Source organism: Syngnathus scovelli, chromosome 3, assembly GCF_024217435.2.
Source record: "Syngnathus scovelli strain Florida chromosome 3, RoL_Ssco_1.2, whole genome shotgun sequence".
Taxonomy (NCBI): Eukaryota; Metazoa; Chordata; class Actinopteri; order Syngnathiformes; family Syngnathidae; genus Syngnathus; species Syngnathus scovelli.
The window spans coordinates 16276561-16294926 of NC_090849.1; the positions used below are offsets into that span (position 1 = coordinate 16276561).

An 18366-nucleotide genomic window follows, 5' to 3' on the forward strand; every position below is an offset into this window, starting at 1 on the left:
GAATTATGCATGTAACGATACAGAACGATTACATTACAATAATGTGGGAATGCAGATTGTGTGGTTATGCATGATAGTATGATTAAAATGGTATTTAATGGTATCGTGTCATTTTGTTTTCTCTTTATCCTGCAATATTTGCACACATGAACAATATAATCCTCATTTTTAAGAAAAACAATACAATCCCGTTTATAAAGTTCAGAAGGAAAGTATTTATTAGAAGAGCAGAATTTTCACCTTCGAAAAAAATGAAGTATTGCTGACATTTGTACATCAAAGTTTCACAATTTAGTGCATTTAATGGATTGATTCAAGTGAGAACATTAGCAAACAAGAAATTATGGACATTCAGATTTTGCTGGTTGGGGCAGACTAAATAATCCACTTTTTTTCTGGGATTGATAACCTAGACAAGTGTTTTGAAAAAGTCATACTTTTCCAACTAGGTAGACCGCTATCAAAACCAAATGAAAGTATGTATAAGATTTTCTCAATTTAAACTTTTAGGAATGTTACAAGCATATATTTGCAAACTTACCCCTACTAATGGATTGAAACAGTGACGATTGCTAATAAATGTCTTTCAATTAATCTGAACTAAAACTCAATGTAGAGCAATAATGAAATTTTTTTTACAGATAGGACAATTATTTGGTTAATTTCTTTCAAGACAGATTTCATTTACAGTACCTTGGCCAAGGATGCCACGCAAGTCCAATAAGACATCACTTTATAAATAAATAAATAAGACCAACATGAACCCCTCTTTTATCCCACCCATACAGTATGTACACAAACATATGCACAATCCTTTTAACCCCAGTCAATGTATCAATTCCTTGCAATGTCTCTGGAGATGATTATGTTTGTTAAAACAAAAAACAAAACAAAAAAACATTGTGACATGAAATAGAACTAGTGTGTGAACCATTTTTCAACAATTTTGTAGCTTTGTCTGTAGGGCACTGACACAACAATTCCATATTTTTTACAAAATAAAATTTTGTATATAACTTAGTACCGAATGACTATATCCTAACTATTAGGTTTAATTCTTCCTTTAGTTTTTTTTTTTTAGTCAAACTGAACAGGATCCATGGGCAAAAACTAGGCAATGGCCCTTTCAGTTTTGAACATTCTTATTCAATTCCTGCAATTTAATTAACCATTAATGGTAGCAATGTAGTGTTGTGATTTTTGAAAGAAACATTCAAAACCTAACTTGTGAAAATATTTTAAGGCAAAGGGAACCATCAAGGCATTTCACCACCCGATATTGCATAGCTAAGGCAGCCCAGGACTTAGTACAGCCAATATGTACATTATGTTCAATGCATTCTTATATACAAAGCGCCCACATTCCTCAGTGGGCACATAAACATGTATTTACACATTCATTCACTACTATGCAATTGAAAGCTGTACATGTGTGGGTTCGTAAGTAGTTGAGTTGGAGGCGGAAAACTCCACATTTTTGTCAGTGAAAATGACGACAAAGCAATATAACCTTCATTGGCCCATACACAGTTATTAAAAAAAAGTATAAACTAAACCATTGCACTGCATCAAAGACAATCTAACCCATGGATATTATAGTAAGGGAAAATAAAAAGCTTTACTTGCAAGGCTGTGGAAAACCACAAGAGGGCGCCAATAAAATTGACTAAGGTTTTGAGTTTGGAAAAAATGCAGCTTTAAAATCTCTGGCACTTAACCATACCTACCCCTCATTGGGGTTCATGGCAGCACATATGTTCTCTCTCCTTCGCCCTGTTAAATATCAAGCAAAACCACCTTATTATAGGCAAAATGTTCCCCAAGCACACCTTGATAGTAAAAAAACATGTTAAACACCATTCCTTTGGTAATAAATGATTTGGCTAGAGTGCAAAATAAAAGCAAAGTGACATGCAATTAAAAAGTCTATAGCTCAGTCCAAAGTATGTATATACTTTTTACACAGTAGTCAACAGTAAGGACAACCGCCCCTGGTGTTATTTCCAACAGCTCTCTCTGTGCTACATGCAAGCTTCAGTGTCCAGGCTCCCTGACTTTCCAGGGAAGGTGCGATCCTTGTTGCCCATGGCAGGAGAGCAAGGTTGAGGATGAACCACATCAGTAATGGCCTGGTGCAAGATGTTGCAGGTGGCAGGGTGGGAGTTATGAGGGGAAAGGGGTGGCGTGTGGCAGGGCGAAAGTGTGTCACGAACCTGCGCGTCTCTGAAACTGACAAGTGTGGGGATGCGGGAGGGGTTGTTTGCTGGGCCATTGTTGACGCGGGGCCTCATTCTGGTTGCAAGTTTGTGTTTTGAAATAGGGGCGACTGCGACTATTCCTTCTCCACTTGTGTTGCCATTGGCCAGGGGAGACGTGGGCGGGGGAGATTCAGAGTGGGATTCGCTTAGACTCAAGCACATTGAAGAGTTTTCACTGGAGGAGTCCTGGTAGGAGCAATCACAGGCCTCTGGGGGTGGGAGGTCATCACTCCCGTTACTATTCTGTACATCATATGGTAAGTTTGGCTGGTGAGCCTTCGGAGGAATATCACCTTGTGGATTTTTGTGCCATTCATTATCTTGTTGTCCCCCATGGTCTCCATTCATATTTGTACAGTTGACAGTTTGAGGAGCGACCTGATTGACCAGCCTGTCAATCAGCTTGTCTCCGGGACAAGAAACGTGTGTTTTCTGCCCCGTGTTGCTCGAGATGGCTGGGAGTTTCTTGAGACCCCCACCATGCTCCATCCAGTGTTCTGCCTCCCCTTGACCAATGTTGTGTCTGTAAAGTAAATTCAAGGGGTCCTCTAGGGGAAAGTGACAGGGGTTAGCCCTTTTGGACTCCCTGAGGTCCGGCAGGGCTCCATGCTTTGCACCCACGTTCAAGGAGGACGAGGAGGAGTTAGAGGATGAATAAGCAGAATCTGTGACATTAGAATCAGTGAGCACTGGTACCGAAGGGGTTCTCGCACCATGCTGGCCCATTTCTCTTCTCGACACTCCTTTGGCTTGTTGTGTGTTAGCTAAATACTCGGCCTCAAAGCTGCGATACAGGTCCTGTTCTCTCTGGGGGTCCAGGGTTGGCAGCATCTGGAAACCACAGCCCAGTTTTTCCTCCTCAGGACCCTGGCGGTCCAGACCGGACCAGGTTCTACTGAGGCCTCGCCCGTTTGGTCGAGTGCCATGGGACGGTCGAGGAGGGTGGGCGGCATGGTAGTGAGAGTTCCGGGGCAATGAATGAGGGGACCGTCGTCCTCCAGGAGTGACTGGGGGCAGAAGTTTGGCTTTTGCCGTGGAGGGCATGCGAGGGGGTCTGGGAGTGGTTATTGTCTTCTTACTGGGGCTGTTATTGTTGTTGGTTTGTACTCCTTTAATGGGTGAGTTGGAGCATGAGGCTGACTGCCTCTTGGACAACACACCACCTAGTCTGGGAGACGACGGGGGCACTTGTTTATTGCGAGAGTCCTCTCGTCTTTCTGCTGGTTGGCCGGCGCCAGGTCCTGCTATGGCTTCGCTGGATCGAGCGTGGCCAGGTACCCTACTCTGGCTTTGGGAACGAGGAGCGTGTAGCCTTCTGGGACCATCGTTACCAAGAGATCTGCCCCTTTCCGTCCGTGCGCGTCGTAGCCCATCAGATGCTGGAGGTGGGTTAGGTTTCAGCGCGGATGGGAGCGCTGAGCGTTCCCGAGACTGGCTGCGTGCACGGGGCAATGAGCTACGTGGTGTGCTCAGGTTTGTGGGCCTCTCAATCACATGCTTGCCTTCTTTGCGATTGACAAGTAAGACAACCTCCTCACTAGAGCGATGTGATGTCCCGCTAAGAGACAGACGTCCTCCTCCTCCTCCTTTGGAGGACGCTGTGGAAGAGTCACTGTCTCCAGAGAGACGTCTGGTCACCGGCAACATTGTCTCCCTATTCCTGAAACATGAGAAAGGCAGATTCAAAAACACATACCCATATTTATTTCATCATTATTTTCCGCGAGTCATCTTTCAAGGAAGCAACACATCTGCATCGAAGCAACTTTTCAAAAGACATACTTGATAAAGTTCACCAAAAGAGCTTTGTGACAAGCTGATTGATGAGAGAATGTCTAAGTGACCCAAGGCTCAGTGTTTCTCCGTACAGTGGGCTGTGACGGCCGAGGGGGGGGGGGATTACAGTCAGGATGAGAACAAGTGGGAGGATTAGAACTAAACACACAGTACTGTTATTTCTCAATTAGGCACTGTTCCACTGTAATGCACCGGTGGGACTATCCACTGCTCTTATTGTGCACTTAAGAGAAGCAAGTAAGTAAAGGTAGCTGTATAAAAAATGAGTTGTGCACATCCTGTACATTATCTCCATTTTGCCTCTGCCTCACCTGCTCATGATCTAAAGCAGAAACAAACAAAAATATTATCCTTAAAAATTCACCTCACCTATTGTGTTTCAGTAAATATAAATACACTCAATATAACATCTACCTACTGTATCATTAATGATTGCTTTAAACCACCACCAAATGAATCATCCATAGCAAATGAATGTACATACATGTGTCCAAACTTGGTCATTAGTTATAGAAAGCTAGGCCACCTGTTGACCTACTTCCCCAGTTAGCTTTCGACAGTTGTCGAGGGATAGTCGGCCAATTACCATTTTGCTAGTCTGGAATCCTACGCCCACTCAGAGTTAATTTGAAAGTGCTCTGGAAATCACATTTACTTGATGTCATTTCTAAATATAGAATATTGACTTCATGTCAAAATATCCACATCATTATGTTTGCAATGCCCTTTTGCTTGATGTATGAGGAACGTATGAATTGAAGCAAATGTATCTGGCTCATTGTCTGTACACGCAGCAGACGGGACAATGCTGCTAATCTGGCTTTGTCACTACTAGTCAATCACGTACATGTAATTTCTTAAATACATCTGTTTTTTTTTTTTTGTTCCATTCAAGCACGAGCAAAAAAGGTCATCACGTTTACTTCAGCGATAGAAAGTGTGACAAGTGGTTAGAAAGAAGAGCATATTGTTGAATGGTCTCCACTAGAAGGTGCTGAAGAGTGACCGGTTGCGGCAGCTTTATCATGGCAATGTCACCTGAGATTAGATAAATCTGCTCTAGTCTAATCTGCTTCCTGGCATTTGCACTGGTTGTGGTAAATTTCTTTTCTCTGTCTGCCCTGCCAGGTGACACAAGAATACAAGTGGCAAAAGATAACCTCGTATGAAAGCACTTGAATCCAAACTTTATAGACGCACACTCACCTCAGTGGGTTGAAATGTCGTGGTTCTGAGCGATCTCTGGGTGGCCGTGGAAGACCAGTACGAGGTTCTGTTTCAGCGGGAGCAGAAGAGTTCTGAGGGTGGCTTGGCCTTGTGGAAGTGGTTGAGGCACAAGGTGTGGATGAGGGCTCCAGCGAGCGTCTGTCGGGTGTTTTGTAAGGTGCCATGCCATCGTTTCGCCAGTGTGGACCAGGACTTGTGGAGCGGGAAGAATGTGCGCTTGAGGACTTACTCTGGCCTCCCTGATTTTGGCCGCTAGCCTTGGCCTGATGATACCGATGGGCTGCAAGAGGATAAGTGGTTTAATAAGAGAAAGACAACCAAATCAACTTTTTGAATTTCAAAAGTGTGACTGAGGTGGTTAACTATGCAACGCTGATTAAAAGTAATAGCAGCTTGCATCAGCGGTACGGAACTTCATGACATCACCACTTCATAAACAGTTTGGACCTGCTTCTAAAGACATTGCAATATTAAATGTGGGTTCTTTCAGGTAGTGGTTGAGGTTAAAGCACATTTTCCATTACAAACCCGGATGAAAGTTTCCATTTCTTGGCTCATGTCCAAACAAAATAAAAGGCGTATACACAAAGCCGAATGACAGCAATGAATGGATACAACTTGAATTTCCTCTCACGTTTGACCCTTACGGTGTCCACACCTTGTCTAAACACAGTTCGCCCATTGCAGACGATTTGTTTATAACCTTGAATCAGATGGCATTCAAGCAAACAAAATGGAGCTATGTTGCTTTTTTGGTACAGGAAAAAACAAACTCACCAAAGGCAGCACAGCGACATGGGTCATGCTTGTCCAAATAGTGTTCCAATGTGTCCCAGCCCCCTCCAACGCGCACCATTACATGGGTACGAAGGACCTGAGGGGAAGAAAAGAAAAAAGAAAACAAGGCTTCAGTAGACAAATCACGTGGTCATTTATGGCAATATAAAATGCATAATTTGTTTTCATGTGTTGCTGCACAAGTCAATAGATATGCAAATTCTACAAGTGGGACAGCTTGCCGAAGATGTTACGTAACACCTAGATGCCCCCTTATTTCGCCCTCTCCTTCTCTCTCCTCCATCACACCCAGCTGCTGTCATTAATTCATTGCCATGCCAACTCTTCAGTTTTAAAAAAAATGGTAGCATAATAAAGAGCCATTACTTTCATTTTGGCCCTTTGCATTGGGCTCAATTGATATTCCTTCAGAGGGTAGCATGGTGAAATTAGCATGGTAACAACTCACCCCCTGCTGTCCTCTCTGGGAATTTAGTTGTCAGAAAGAGAGGCAGGGAAAGGAGGGGGTTGTGTGTGTGTTGTGTCCCTATAACAGAGGGCGAGGGGGTCATGGATATGTCACTTCCGACTCTCCTCTGCTCTCTGAGGCCCACACATCCACAAGATCGAGCAAAGAGCCACGCACCCTCCAGGCAGAAGCTGTCCCCACTGAAGCAGCACACGCCGCCTGATGTGATGCGCCGCCCCGCCTTGTGTTGTGTAATAGGCGCTGCCAGCCACATGTTTTGAAAAGGTCGTACCTGGGTCTCCCAGCCCATTTTTTTTATCCTGGTGCAAAATTTATTTTGGGCACATCACACGTGGTATAGCATCTAATCACTGGGTCCCAAATGGGTCGGGGAGAGGGCACAGACACTGGGTGCGCGCCTCCGTCTAACCCCCACCTTCTCTGTAATACGTTTGCCGTCATCAATCCACTCGTCGCTTCATCTGGCTCACCCTGATTCCCTCCTGCATGATGATGCGTCAAAACAGCTGATCTGCTTATCTCTATCAGAGCATAAACTGCTTACTCTCAACTGACCTGGCTTTAGGCTGGTGACAGCTTCACTGGTTGTCTGATACGAACACCTAAGTTTAATTACTTTCTCAGTTTTTGATGTGTCCTCTAGTACATCTCCTACTCATGGCACTACTCAATTTTGTGTTGCGTCTTGGGCGGTGCACATCCTGAACAAGGCTTTGTGGATTGAGTTATAAAATCAAAAAGATTGTATGAATAAGTTGTGGCAATTTTGATCATTTATTTAATTTTGTTTGCCTTGTACATGTACAGTATGTCCGCAGATAATCGTATTTAAAGTGATGTCATTTTTTTGTGGGAAGATAATACAGGGTGCATTATCTTTCCATAAAGTGAGCCATAAAATGAAACAGTACGGATCACTTAATACTAAAGTGCCAGAAAAAAAAAGAAAGCCAAATGATTACAGAGACTGAATGATGCAACAGTGAGTCGATATGAAACCAGTATCTGAGCAGATTTACAGTGTCCCATGCCAAAGCATCTATTACATTATTCAACAACGCACTCCATTTTGTCTTGGGGTTATAGTTGCAAACTATACAATCATAATCTTTGTTTCATTTTATTACATCATCAATTTTACATCATATATTTATTTCCGGATCCCACAAGATGGCTTAAAAGATGCTCAAGGACCATCTTCCACTCTTCATTGCTGGCTCAGCTGCTGAGCCGAGAGACACTCGATCCCTGTTTCTATGGCAACAGCATTTTAATAAATGCAGGTGTTGAAGCAATTTCCTCTCATGTTTCATTGATCAGATCCTATATCCATGAAAGCATTCCTTTCTTAGTAAAAGTGGCCTCCCTTCAGGAAAAGAAACATAATGAGCTAGCCCTCCGTAGGAATGGATCAATTGCTTTATCTATTTCGTGGCCTTGTTTAGCCTCAACACCCTTGACAAAGCTTTAGCTGCTGAATAGTTTTTTGTTTTTTTTGGCATTCAAGTCGGCCGCAGCTTCCTCTGCTCAGTAGAATCAAAGAGGCGTGTTGGCCACACTTGTATGGCTGTTCGGGCATATGCATAATTACTGCCATCCTCAGAGAGGAACCAGGAGCGGGCGGGTGGAGACAGTGGGAAGAAGAGAACTAATCTGACAAGTGAAAAACACTCCCAGAATGGCAGATGAGCACACACACTCACGTGCACACCCCGACAATGCACTTGTGAGTAAAAAGTGGCAACACAGCAAACCCATAAAAGACACAACCACCCACAATGATAGTTAATTTTGAATGGTATGATGAGATCTAACGAATTATTCTGTTCTTACAAAGATCATCATTTCGGTTTTTACTACCTTAAACGCACTAAGAGACGCTACTTTTAATTCATGCAATTCCACTATATATTGACATGGTGGAGCACTCAGTGAAATGTGTATCGACATTGACAGTATGGCAGATCTAGACTGTAAATGCTCACAATTTGCTATAGCGTTCAAAGAGGCCATTAATCTGACAGGGGCGCCATTTAGGTAAGCGAGAGCGAATCAATACTGCCCCGCAGTCTCCCCACCCAGTCCTGTGAGGCTTGATGCGGGTATAGTGGCAACTCCTAATCTGAAACGGACACAAAATACTGCCGAGATAAAGGCCAATGCAGGAAATGACCAAAAGCTCTATTTGTGTCTCACTGGGAAAAAGTGCAGTTCTGGGAGTGGGCCAGATAAATACTCTCAAAACAGTCAACACAGTGCAATCCCAATTCTGCTATGCATACCGTGGAACCTCAAAATTTAAATTCAAAATTCAATGCAATTTAGCAGTAAAGTTTAGTAGTGTAGAAAGAAACTTGGAACATGATTAAATTGACAATAAATTAAACTCTGTTCTTGTATTAGGGTCATTTGTTTTTATTATGGTTGACTTTATTAATGTTTTTTTAATTAAACTGTTATCTTCAACTGTCTTGTGTTTGATTTGTACTTTGCAATAATGTACAAGATATTGTCTTTAAAGTGCTTTATGAATAAAATTGGATTTGAGCGAGTGGTTTGTTTATTGTTACACTTTTGTGAGTGCAATTCTAAGTGAGTAATAATTGCATGTGCATGCATGAAGTCATCTGAATCAAGAAGGCCTTCCTTCCCACTAGGGCTGACTCAGTCATACGTCATCCAAGTGTGAGATTGATTTAGTTTTTGTTTTATAAAGATTATTATGCTACTTTTTTCATTTGTATGACAGTTTAGAACAGTGAAATGTCATTTGAAAAGGGTTTTAGATTGTGGATATCTTCAACATGAACAGAGAAATTAAATTTCTATTGTTCCTTACTGGAAAACCGGTTTCTTTCTAAATGTGACCACATCGGAGGTGAATCGGCATCTTGGAGTAGACTGTGCTTGTCCTCAGACTTTTCCACTGTTCTGCGATGACTCGTTCAGAATGTGACGTTCAAAAAAAGAATACAAATCTGAGCTCTTCACATGCTGAGACAGCCCTCTGTCATCCCTCCTACATTGAGCTTGATTTATAAGCTCTCACCATATGCTATGATGCAACTCCAGCAGACCTCAAAAGAACATAGTAATAATGGCAAACTACAGGATAAATCCAGTTGATTACATCATATTTCGCAGTGACTTGAAGCTTCTACTCCATGCAGAACGTGTGCTCCAAAAGAGATCAAAGTTCAATTTAAAGCAATTACACCGCAGTCACGTTTTTGACTGTAACATACAATTAAATATAATTAGACTTGAAGAAGACAAAGGTTGACCGACATACCCTTATGAAGATTAGTGCACTGGAGTCCCCCACTTTGTACTTTCCTTCCGACACCTTGATCATAGGAAACTGAGCTGGACAGGAACACCGGCCCAGAATCTCACGAACCTGAAAGGAACAAAACGCAACACACACACACGTTAGAACTCCGTGAACCTCTTCCTGTCCCCAAATGTCTGGAAAGTTAATATGAGGTCATGCTTAGTCACGTATCTGTACTTATGACCTTTGCAGAGAAAAGTGTCACAGATACAATAAGTTTGGGATGTGCGTCATTTTCCTGCCAACTCCACTCTTGCCAGGTGATCGAGTGCCTCACCCCTTTAAGCACTTCCTGCCTAATTTCTGAACATCATTTGAGTTAAAAAAAAACAACAACGCAGATATGCCAGTGAATACGCTGTGTCCTATGTGACCCTGTTGCTGTTTTGAGCGATGGCAGGGAAGGAGCCCACAAACCAGCGCGGTAGCAGAGGGGGTGGTGGTGATGATGTCAGCAAGCCAGCCCCGCCAGCTGGATTTTGAATTGTGATCACGAGCCAGCGCCCTTGCTGTGGTTGGGGCTGCTTATTAGGCAACTGGAGTCAGACACGACTGCAGGGTGGAGTGAGATCCGCCTGTGCTACACAGCCCAGGGCTCTCACATGATTGGACAACTCACATGTTGTTCTTGGCATCTGTCTCAAACAAGTGTGCCGGATCTTGTTGGCTTACAGAACATAAAGCAAGCAAAGAAACTTTTCTCTAAATGTGTGACGGAAAAAAACTTACAGTGCATAAATACTTGAGCACAGTTGATGAAAGATGCAATAACTTATAATGGTAATGATGCGAGTCAATCCAACAAAATTCCATGTGGATATAATTTGATGAGCGAGGTGATGTGGGATGAGCAGAGTGACATGCAGCATTTATTTATTCTCAGAAGTAACAAGTGTGACAAGTAAAAAGAACACTCCAAAAACAAAGAAGTTGAGTGTGCTCAATATTTCAAGCAAACAAACTTTCAACATTCGATAAAATTAATTTAGGTTTAGCTGTTGAGAAACTTGACTTTTCCACGTTTCACAACAAACAGGGAAGAGTTTCCGGAGCTGATTGTTGCCTGTTTTGTCTCCCAACTTAAATAGAAATAAAAAAAAACAACTCAGCTAAATTGTTTTGGAGCAAACAACTTGCTGGCTTTATTATGGCTAGATTTGAGGATTTACCCTTTTCTCTCCCCAAAATACAAATTGTGCATTTTTTACAGTGTAGTAGTAGTAAGATATGAGGGCCTTTGCATTCCAACTTGGCAATGTTTTGAAATAAGAGCCAATTATTGCAATATAATGTGATTCAGATGCTACAATGCTGCAGCAGTGATAAATGAAGTGCAGCCTTCATCTAGTGTGTTGCTAAAATTCTCGGTTCCTTTAGGGGGAGGCCTCGTGGGAATTACGACTAGGGTGGAATCACAGCTGGCATGCAGCCTCCCACCTGGCCCAGTCACCTTTACACCCGCTGTGCTTTGTTTGCTTACATTGCTACAGTGTGTGCATGCGCCTGCCCTCTTTCTGTCTGCTCTGTCACTGCGATTCTCAATATGCGAGTCGCCCTGTTTGGAAAAACCCCAGCCTGTGAGTTAATGGAACCATTTCCATGGAAACAGACACAGAGAGGCAAATACACACACACACATACACACACACACACACACACACACACACACAGCGCCTTCCCTTTACAATGGTTCAGTTTGCCATATTTTTTTCATTCTTTGCTCTCAGCTGTTCAGCTTCATGAGGTCACATATCTTGAAGCTGAAGCCTCGGCCGTGTGTTTTTCTCTTAAAATGAAATGTGTGCTCTTCCCAAGCCGTTGCTGTATCGACAACACAGGCACACACAAGGCGCACACGTCTTACACATCCACAACCAGATAGAGGGGGAGGAGAAAGACAAGGTCAGTCGGGAAATATTAGGAAGAGGGGCCTGAAGGCGGTGAAAAACTGATGGATGAATTATAAATGAATGCTGGTCACATGAGATGCTTGGAGTCGGATCTGCAGATGTTCCAAGCGGGAGAAAAACGGAGTGATCCACAACATACCTCGCAATAGGAATGAATGATAGATGCATAAACGGAGGGACAACTTTCTTTTTACGAAGATAGCCACTTTGGTTTTGGTTGAACTGGAATAACATGTAATATCTGTGACGGAGTCATATCTGCACAGTGTGAGTCAAAACGTCTTCATTCCATGCCTTCCTGACCTGCAAACACATGAAGGAGCATTCGTGGCAGAGATGGACTGATACGGAGGGCTGAGCCTTCCCCCTCAGGGACGGCGAACAGGGGAAATGGGAGGGGAAGGGATCAAGATTTTGCATGCTAGTCCTCGTTTTCTTCACATGTATGACTCGGCTCTGAAAGTTTTGTACAAATAACAATTTATGTTGGTTTAGTGCTTTTTAACAGACATAAGGTGTGCTTGCGTGCAAGCACACGGATGGGCTCATTACAGGATTGTTATACAAGAGATAATTATTACCAAACTTCAATGATAAAAAGATGGAGATTATAGAAACTCCCAAGACAGGAATTTACAGGAGGCATTTCCATTATTTGATGTCTGTGAGTCAATCACAAGAAGGAAGAGAACACACCATGTTTTCAAAGGGAATTAAGATTGTGATGATATGGCACTTTTACACAATGAAAAGGATTATAATATATGAGCTTCGGTCATGAATGGAAATTCATACCTAGAAACCATGCCAAATCTACTTCACAGTGGTCTAACCAAAAAAGCATAATACGTTAGATTGAAAGGTTTCCCATGATGCATAATTCTGGCTATAATGCTACATAAAGGAGAAATCACCTATTTAGATCTTACCTTAGCTCCATTATTTTTTTTACTACAGCTTAATTTGTAAAGCAATTAATAATAATTACAGTAACATAAATTGTGATTTTGTAACATGTACACGCTTGATTGAAAATATGGTGTTTATCGCAGAACATAGCTAGTTTAACAGGCACGTCCAACCCCAAAGCAACACGTTAGGGAATGTGTTTGAATGTTGCGCAACTGACTATCCTCTGTTAGCTGTAGCGTGACCTTATCCAAGCTAAAATGATTAAGCATTGAAGACATAACAATCACGTGATGGCTGACTATTTATTTTTCAACATTCCTGGAAAATCGACAGTTAAAGTTAAACTGGAGGAATCAATGGTTTCATTCTGTGCAGTGGCCACCTGAGACCTACTTGAAGACGCTGCAGGCAGGTGCAAAAAATAACCACACATTGGACTGAAGCCCGCTCAGACAAACACGCAATTAAAAAACAGATCATGCGGACAAGCAGCTGATTTGAAATTGCTTTAGAAGGAGCCATAAAACAGATGACATGCCAATAGAGTCAGTTGTTTCTCACAGCCAGGACGATGGACACATTGGACCCTGTGCAAAGTCCCCGACCTGAAACGGGTGACACCTTGCAGCCATGTGACAAAGGAGACGGGAGCAGTGAGTGATGCGACGCTCTCTCAGCAAAGCGTGTCAGCCAATGCAAGGCAGGAATGACCTACTTTTCCTGCGCTCTACTGTAGCTCTCTGCTCTCAGAGCAGCATCCACTGCAGTCAGGTTTAACCGAGTGTACAGTAAAGTCACTCCGGGCATCCGCTCTTTTGTCTGCCGTGCTTTTTGTTTTGGCATTTCATCAATGCATGAGCTGGAGCATGTGTTAAATGAAGGTCTACGCTGTATACGTATTCCCTCATCTTCGCCTCGACCTCTGCTCCGATCTCCATCCAAACAAAGACTTTGATTGAAATGACAGCATTTAGTTAGGGGTGCTGTCAGTAGTGGCACTCTATTCATTTACCACAAGACAGACTGTACTGTTTCTTATTTGGCAAGAAGAGGTGGGGGATGGGAACAACCAGTCCTGCTCAAGTCGCGGGTGAGGAAAAAGATGAACCAGTTGGAAATATGGGAAAAAAGACGGCGTTTTGTCTTCAGATTATATACACAGCAGATGTTTCTGATTGCAGTATAGAAGCGTTGTTGCACTGCCCTATATGAGTAGCTCAAGGCCTAACAGCAACCTAGAAAATATATCAGCCAGAAATGCATATTGTGGAATGTATATGAACTTGGAGTCACTCTCATAATCCCTCTCTAGTGGCGATATGATCAAATCCTCTAAAGCAGAGGCTAAACATCAGACATATAGACTGAGGACAATGTCAAGGAGGAATGATGTCACTCGTATTGCCTTTGCAGAACTATTGACGCACATGCCACTGACTCAAGTTTTGATGAAGGAAACGAGTGCTTGGTTACTTCCTTAACTTTAAGGGCAAAGCCGTCTCACGGTGAGATGAGTAAGGGCAAAGGCGTCGGCGTAGCACCGCAGGACAACAATGCTGGAAATGGGTGAGTAGCAAGGACCAGGAAAGTAAACCGGACATGGCCTAGCTTTGCAAACATGACACCATGCTGTTTGCTTTCAGGACATTTAAGTAGCTGGAACGATTATTATTATGGAAAATAGGACAACTGCATACTTATTTACTTTAATTGTGATACAATTGTTTTGGTTTCTCTCTCTCTGGGAATCAATAACCCAATGGTAGCGATTGCAGATATTAATAGAGAGCTGCTTTGCGAGTCGGTCAAGCAATGCTGCATTATTAGAAATCAATGACAAAAGGGAAACAAAAGGAAGTCATTAAGGAAGGAGTCAACTGCGAGCTATACTGCATGATGTGGAAACGCTGCATGGTGAAAAGCACAAGTCACACAATGTGCTACAACATCTGTGGGCCAATAAAATTAAACCCTGCAACTTTCCCTTCTCTGACGGACGTGACTAATCACAATGAGATTTCCAGTTAATTAAGGAAGACTAATCTCCAGTCAGGCTGTGACTTTTAATAGAAATACAAAAAAAAGCCCCCAAATAATCTGGAGGATAAATTTGTGAGCCCATCAAAACAAGAAATGGTTGGTTTGTATTTCAAACACACTTCAGGAATGTTTACACAACAATAGACAAGTGTGTGTAACCCCTTAAGTTAGGACCGGTTATTTTCGTCCACACCCAACTTCCATGACTGTCTTTACATTTGACTAAACAAATGGCCTCAAGTAGGTAAACAAAAATGAGAATATAATTAAAACAAATGAATATGTGCTTCTGTGAAAGCAACCAGGCGAAACAAGCCAAACTCTTCAACATCCTCCAAAAAGTCTCTGCTTGAATAACAAAATAAGAAAGACAGGGAACATTTGTCCTAAAATTAGTGTCATTGTATAATCCGAAGTCATATGAGTGTGTAGCCAGTCTGGACACATCCTCCTCCGCAAATTTACAAAGTCTATCCACAGAGGCCACGTCAGGAGCGCTCTGCTCTGCTGTCTGACCAGCGTGACTGCCGACAGAGCCCCCTACTTCTTCCCTCAAATGCTCTTCTCTGCTCTGTCATCTTTTTTAGTGTCAAAGAGCCACATTGTTCAGCTCATCAACGTGCAAACATTAACTTCACCCTCGAGCGTGTGTGCTGCTGCTCAGACTGCCCCGCTCATTAGCTTCGCCTCTGACGAGATCTTTGCCTATCTCATGTGCGTGCCCTGGCAAGAGGTCAATAAGTTTCACCACAATAACAGGAAGGAAAATGCCATCAAAGCAAACAAATACTGTATGTGTTGGCTACGGGGAAATAGTTGGACATAAAAACGCACAAACTTCCTGATTTGCGAGTGGCACAGAATATGGCAGAGATGATTAAAAAGCTGCCTTGACACTCTAATGACAAGAAATGTCATTCAAATGAACTTTGACCAGATCTGTCTTGCGTGAGTTTAACTCTTCAGGTTAGAAGGAATGCAATGCGCCTCTCACACAACCCTAACACAAAAAACACTGACGTGCTACCTTAACGTGCTTGGATACGCTCCACTTGTCCCGAATTTCTTTTGCAACACGGGTGTGGGAGAAAAACTTGACTGGACACGACATTAGGTACAGGTACATTGATACCGGACTCAGTATTTCTACATATGGTCATTTTCTTCTCAGCTCTTGACAAGGAGTAAACTTAAAATGTGTTTTGTCTGCTTCTAAATAGGAGGTACAACTATTATTTATTATTTATTTATTTATTTGGGGGGGGGGGGGTCACTATCCTCTGCACGAGACTAAAAATTAAAAGGTATAGCTGTACAGTTAGTTGCCCCAAATTGTGGAATGCGTCACAAAAACGTAAGTCCATTTGTTTTGGTAGGCATTGCAATAAGACTGAACTGTTTTTCTTGTATTAACTCTATGTTTATGGCTATATGATATCTAAATATAAAATTTACTTCACTTTACTTGCTCCATAATATTCAGACAGTAAGTCTGACTGGGCCATGTACAGACTTGATATCAGAAATGAGTAACAATGAGTCAAACAAACTGAATGTTTTTGGTATTTTGGTGCATGGGCACAGGTAGAAAGGGGCGTTTGCGCCGTTGTGGGAAGGAAGACAGTAAATTTATTTGTCATCAAAGGGAGGCACCTCCCCTCATTCCCATTTATTTCAGCAAAGAGGTGCGTGGGAACTTGGAGACCCCCTTCTACCTCGATTACGCGTTGTGCCGCAGCTAGAGTGCCTTTTAAAATACATTTCTGATAATAATAATAATAATTTCTACAGAGAGAGGGTTGGATGCATGCTGATCTCATATGTATGAATGAAATACGATGATATCCATCACACATATCAGTGAAGAGCAGAATCTGACTGCTTGCACCATGTAATTAAAAAAAAAAAAAAAGTCTGACAGCACGCCCACCCAGAAAACACGGTAAACTAGACTTGCCCCCACTGTATTGTTTTTTTACACTGAGCACATGTGCACTTGTCTACAAAAACAGTGATCCAAATGTTCTTAACCAACAACAACCAGTTGCAGTAGTCACATGTCAGTTGAGGAGGACACAATATAGACTTCAAACTTCTGACATGTGTGTGCATGTCTGTTAGGCATAAGTGGGTGAGTGAGAATGACTTACCAACTCATCCAAATTTCTCATGTCACACAAAACTCTCTTCTGGGGCCACACGAAAGGTTCCGGCTCAGGCTCGTCTTCCACACTGTGGTTGCTCTCCCTGCGTCCGAAGCACCTGCCGGGTGGGCTCTGCACCTCTGGTGGCTCTCCGGGGTCCATCTGCAGGCCACCCTGCTGGTCTCGGATCTCCTCTTCGATCTCCTCCTCCAGCTGGATGAGCATTGGGGCCAACATGCCGAACTTGGCGCCGCGACGCGCCACCTCAAGCAGACACAAGACGAAATTCTTCTCGTTGCATCTTTCCACCAGGTCGTTGGTTTCAAACATGAGCACGTCTTTGATCCACAGCTCCCGGCGACACCAGCTGATGAAATTGGACACGTTGTCCCGAGCCAAGAATGAACCCGCACTGACGTTGCGAGACTGGAAGACAACGTCTTTGCGGGGCAGCTTCATGGATTGGGCCGCCTCAGGGTACTCCAGCTGGAAGTCTTGGGCGGCTCGGTTGACGTTGTTGGCGTGCCGACACAAGGCGCAGCCCGTCTCCAGGCCATCCATGAAGGTTTCCGCGCTCAGGTCCAGGTCGTAAAGAGTGTTCAGCCATTCCGCCAGGTCCTCCTTCATGGCGTACAGGTACTCTTCACTGGATTTAAAGGGCCGGATGCTCTTGGAGGCGGCGGACTGGATATTGCTTTGATCGGCCATATTGTCGGATTATGTATCAATAAAAGTCTTACTTGATTCCAGATCGCCTCATTGCGCAACCGCGTTCCAAATCCTCATCTGCAAAATAAAGCGCAGTAAGCGTGTGGACGCACCCATGCCGTAGTGCATGTGCGGTTAGTGGAGGCCAGTCTTTGTGCCGCTGTCACGGGCATAACGGGATGCGAAGTGGCCGCGGCCGTGGCGCGTGGATGCGTGTTGCAGTTAGGTCTCGGCGAGCGAAGACCGTTTTCTTGTTCCCAACAGTCAACGCGCCCCCTGGCCGCCGGATCCTGATGGCCCGCAATCATCCACGTGTGGCCGCGTGTTTGTCTCCTTCAAGATCAAATCAGCACCTCTGAGCGGCAGCGAGCCAACGCACTGCCACGGAGAAACTCGGCCCATGCCGCGCCGCCTCCTGCGTTCAAGATGTTGACCTGCCGCGGGGCTTAAGGCAGCCGAGCGACGCGGTGGCACATCCCATTATGTGGATCAACTGGGGAAGGAGGAGGAGGAGAACTTAACCCCATAGTCACCGGGTCATGCGTCAACCAATAGAAGCCTTGCAACAACTTCAAATTACTTTCAGACACAAATAGAACGCGATCAGAAAAGATACATTTTACGCCTTCTCTTGCTGGATATCCAATTCAATGAACAAAACGCGTAGCATCTCTGAGATAAAATGCCTGTCAACTGAACTGAACTACAGTTTCGACATTCCCCGCATATTCAAAATCAGTGATAAAAGACTAAACGTCATTGCATTTCA

The 18366-nt window shown here is 43.5% G+C and overlaps 1 protein-coding gene across 1 annotated transcript; it reads right to left on the minus strand.

Annotated features, from left to right (window-relative positions):
- Nucleotides 1-191: 191 nt before the first annotated feature.
- Nucleotides 192-18275, minus strand: gas2l1 (growth arrest-specific 2 like 1). The gene is made up of 5 exons (XM_049716733.2): nucleotides 16896-18275; nucleotides 9842-9949; nucleotides 6060-6156; nucleotides 5262-5562; nucleotides 192-3918 (listed from the first exon to the last, which is right to left on the minus strand). Exons 1-5 carry the CDS (start codon nucleotides 17595-17597, stop codon nucleotides 2022-2024), a joined length of 3105 nt encoding a protein of 1034 aa, XP_049572690.1. The 5' UTR covers nucleotides 17598-18275; the 3' UTR covers nucleotides 192-2021.
- Nucleotides 18276-18366: the final 91 nt, after the last annotated feature.

What these genes read in the sequence shown, in the direction of transcription:
- gas2l1 (XM_049716733.2), bottom strand. Translation starts at nt 17,597, where the DNA reads ATGGCCGATCAAAGCAATATCCAGTCCGCCGCCTCCAAGAGCATCCGG. An exon ending in TGAGAAATTTGGATGAGTTG is followed by an intron (nt 9,950 to 16,895) that starts GTAAGTCATTCT and finishes TGTTCCTTTCAG; the next exon opens with GTTCGTGAGATTCTGGGCCG. An exon ending in ATGTCGCTGTGCTGCCTTTG is followed by an intron (nt 5,563 to 6,059) that starts GTGAGTTTGTTT and finishes ATCCTCTTGCAG; the next exon opens with CCCATCGGTATCATCAGGCC.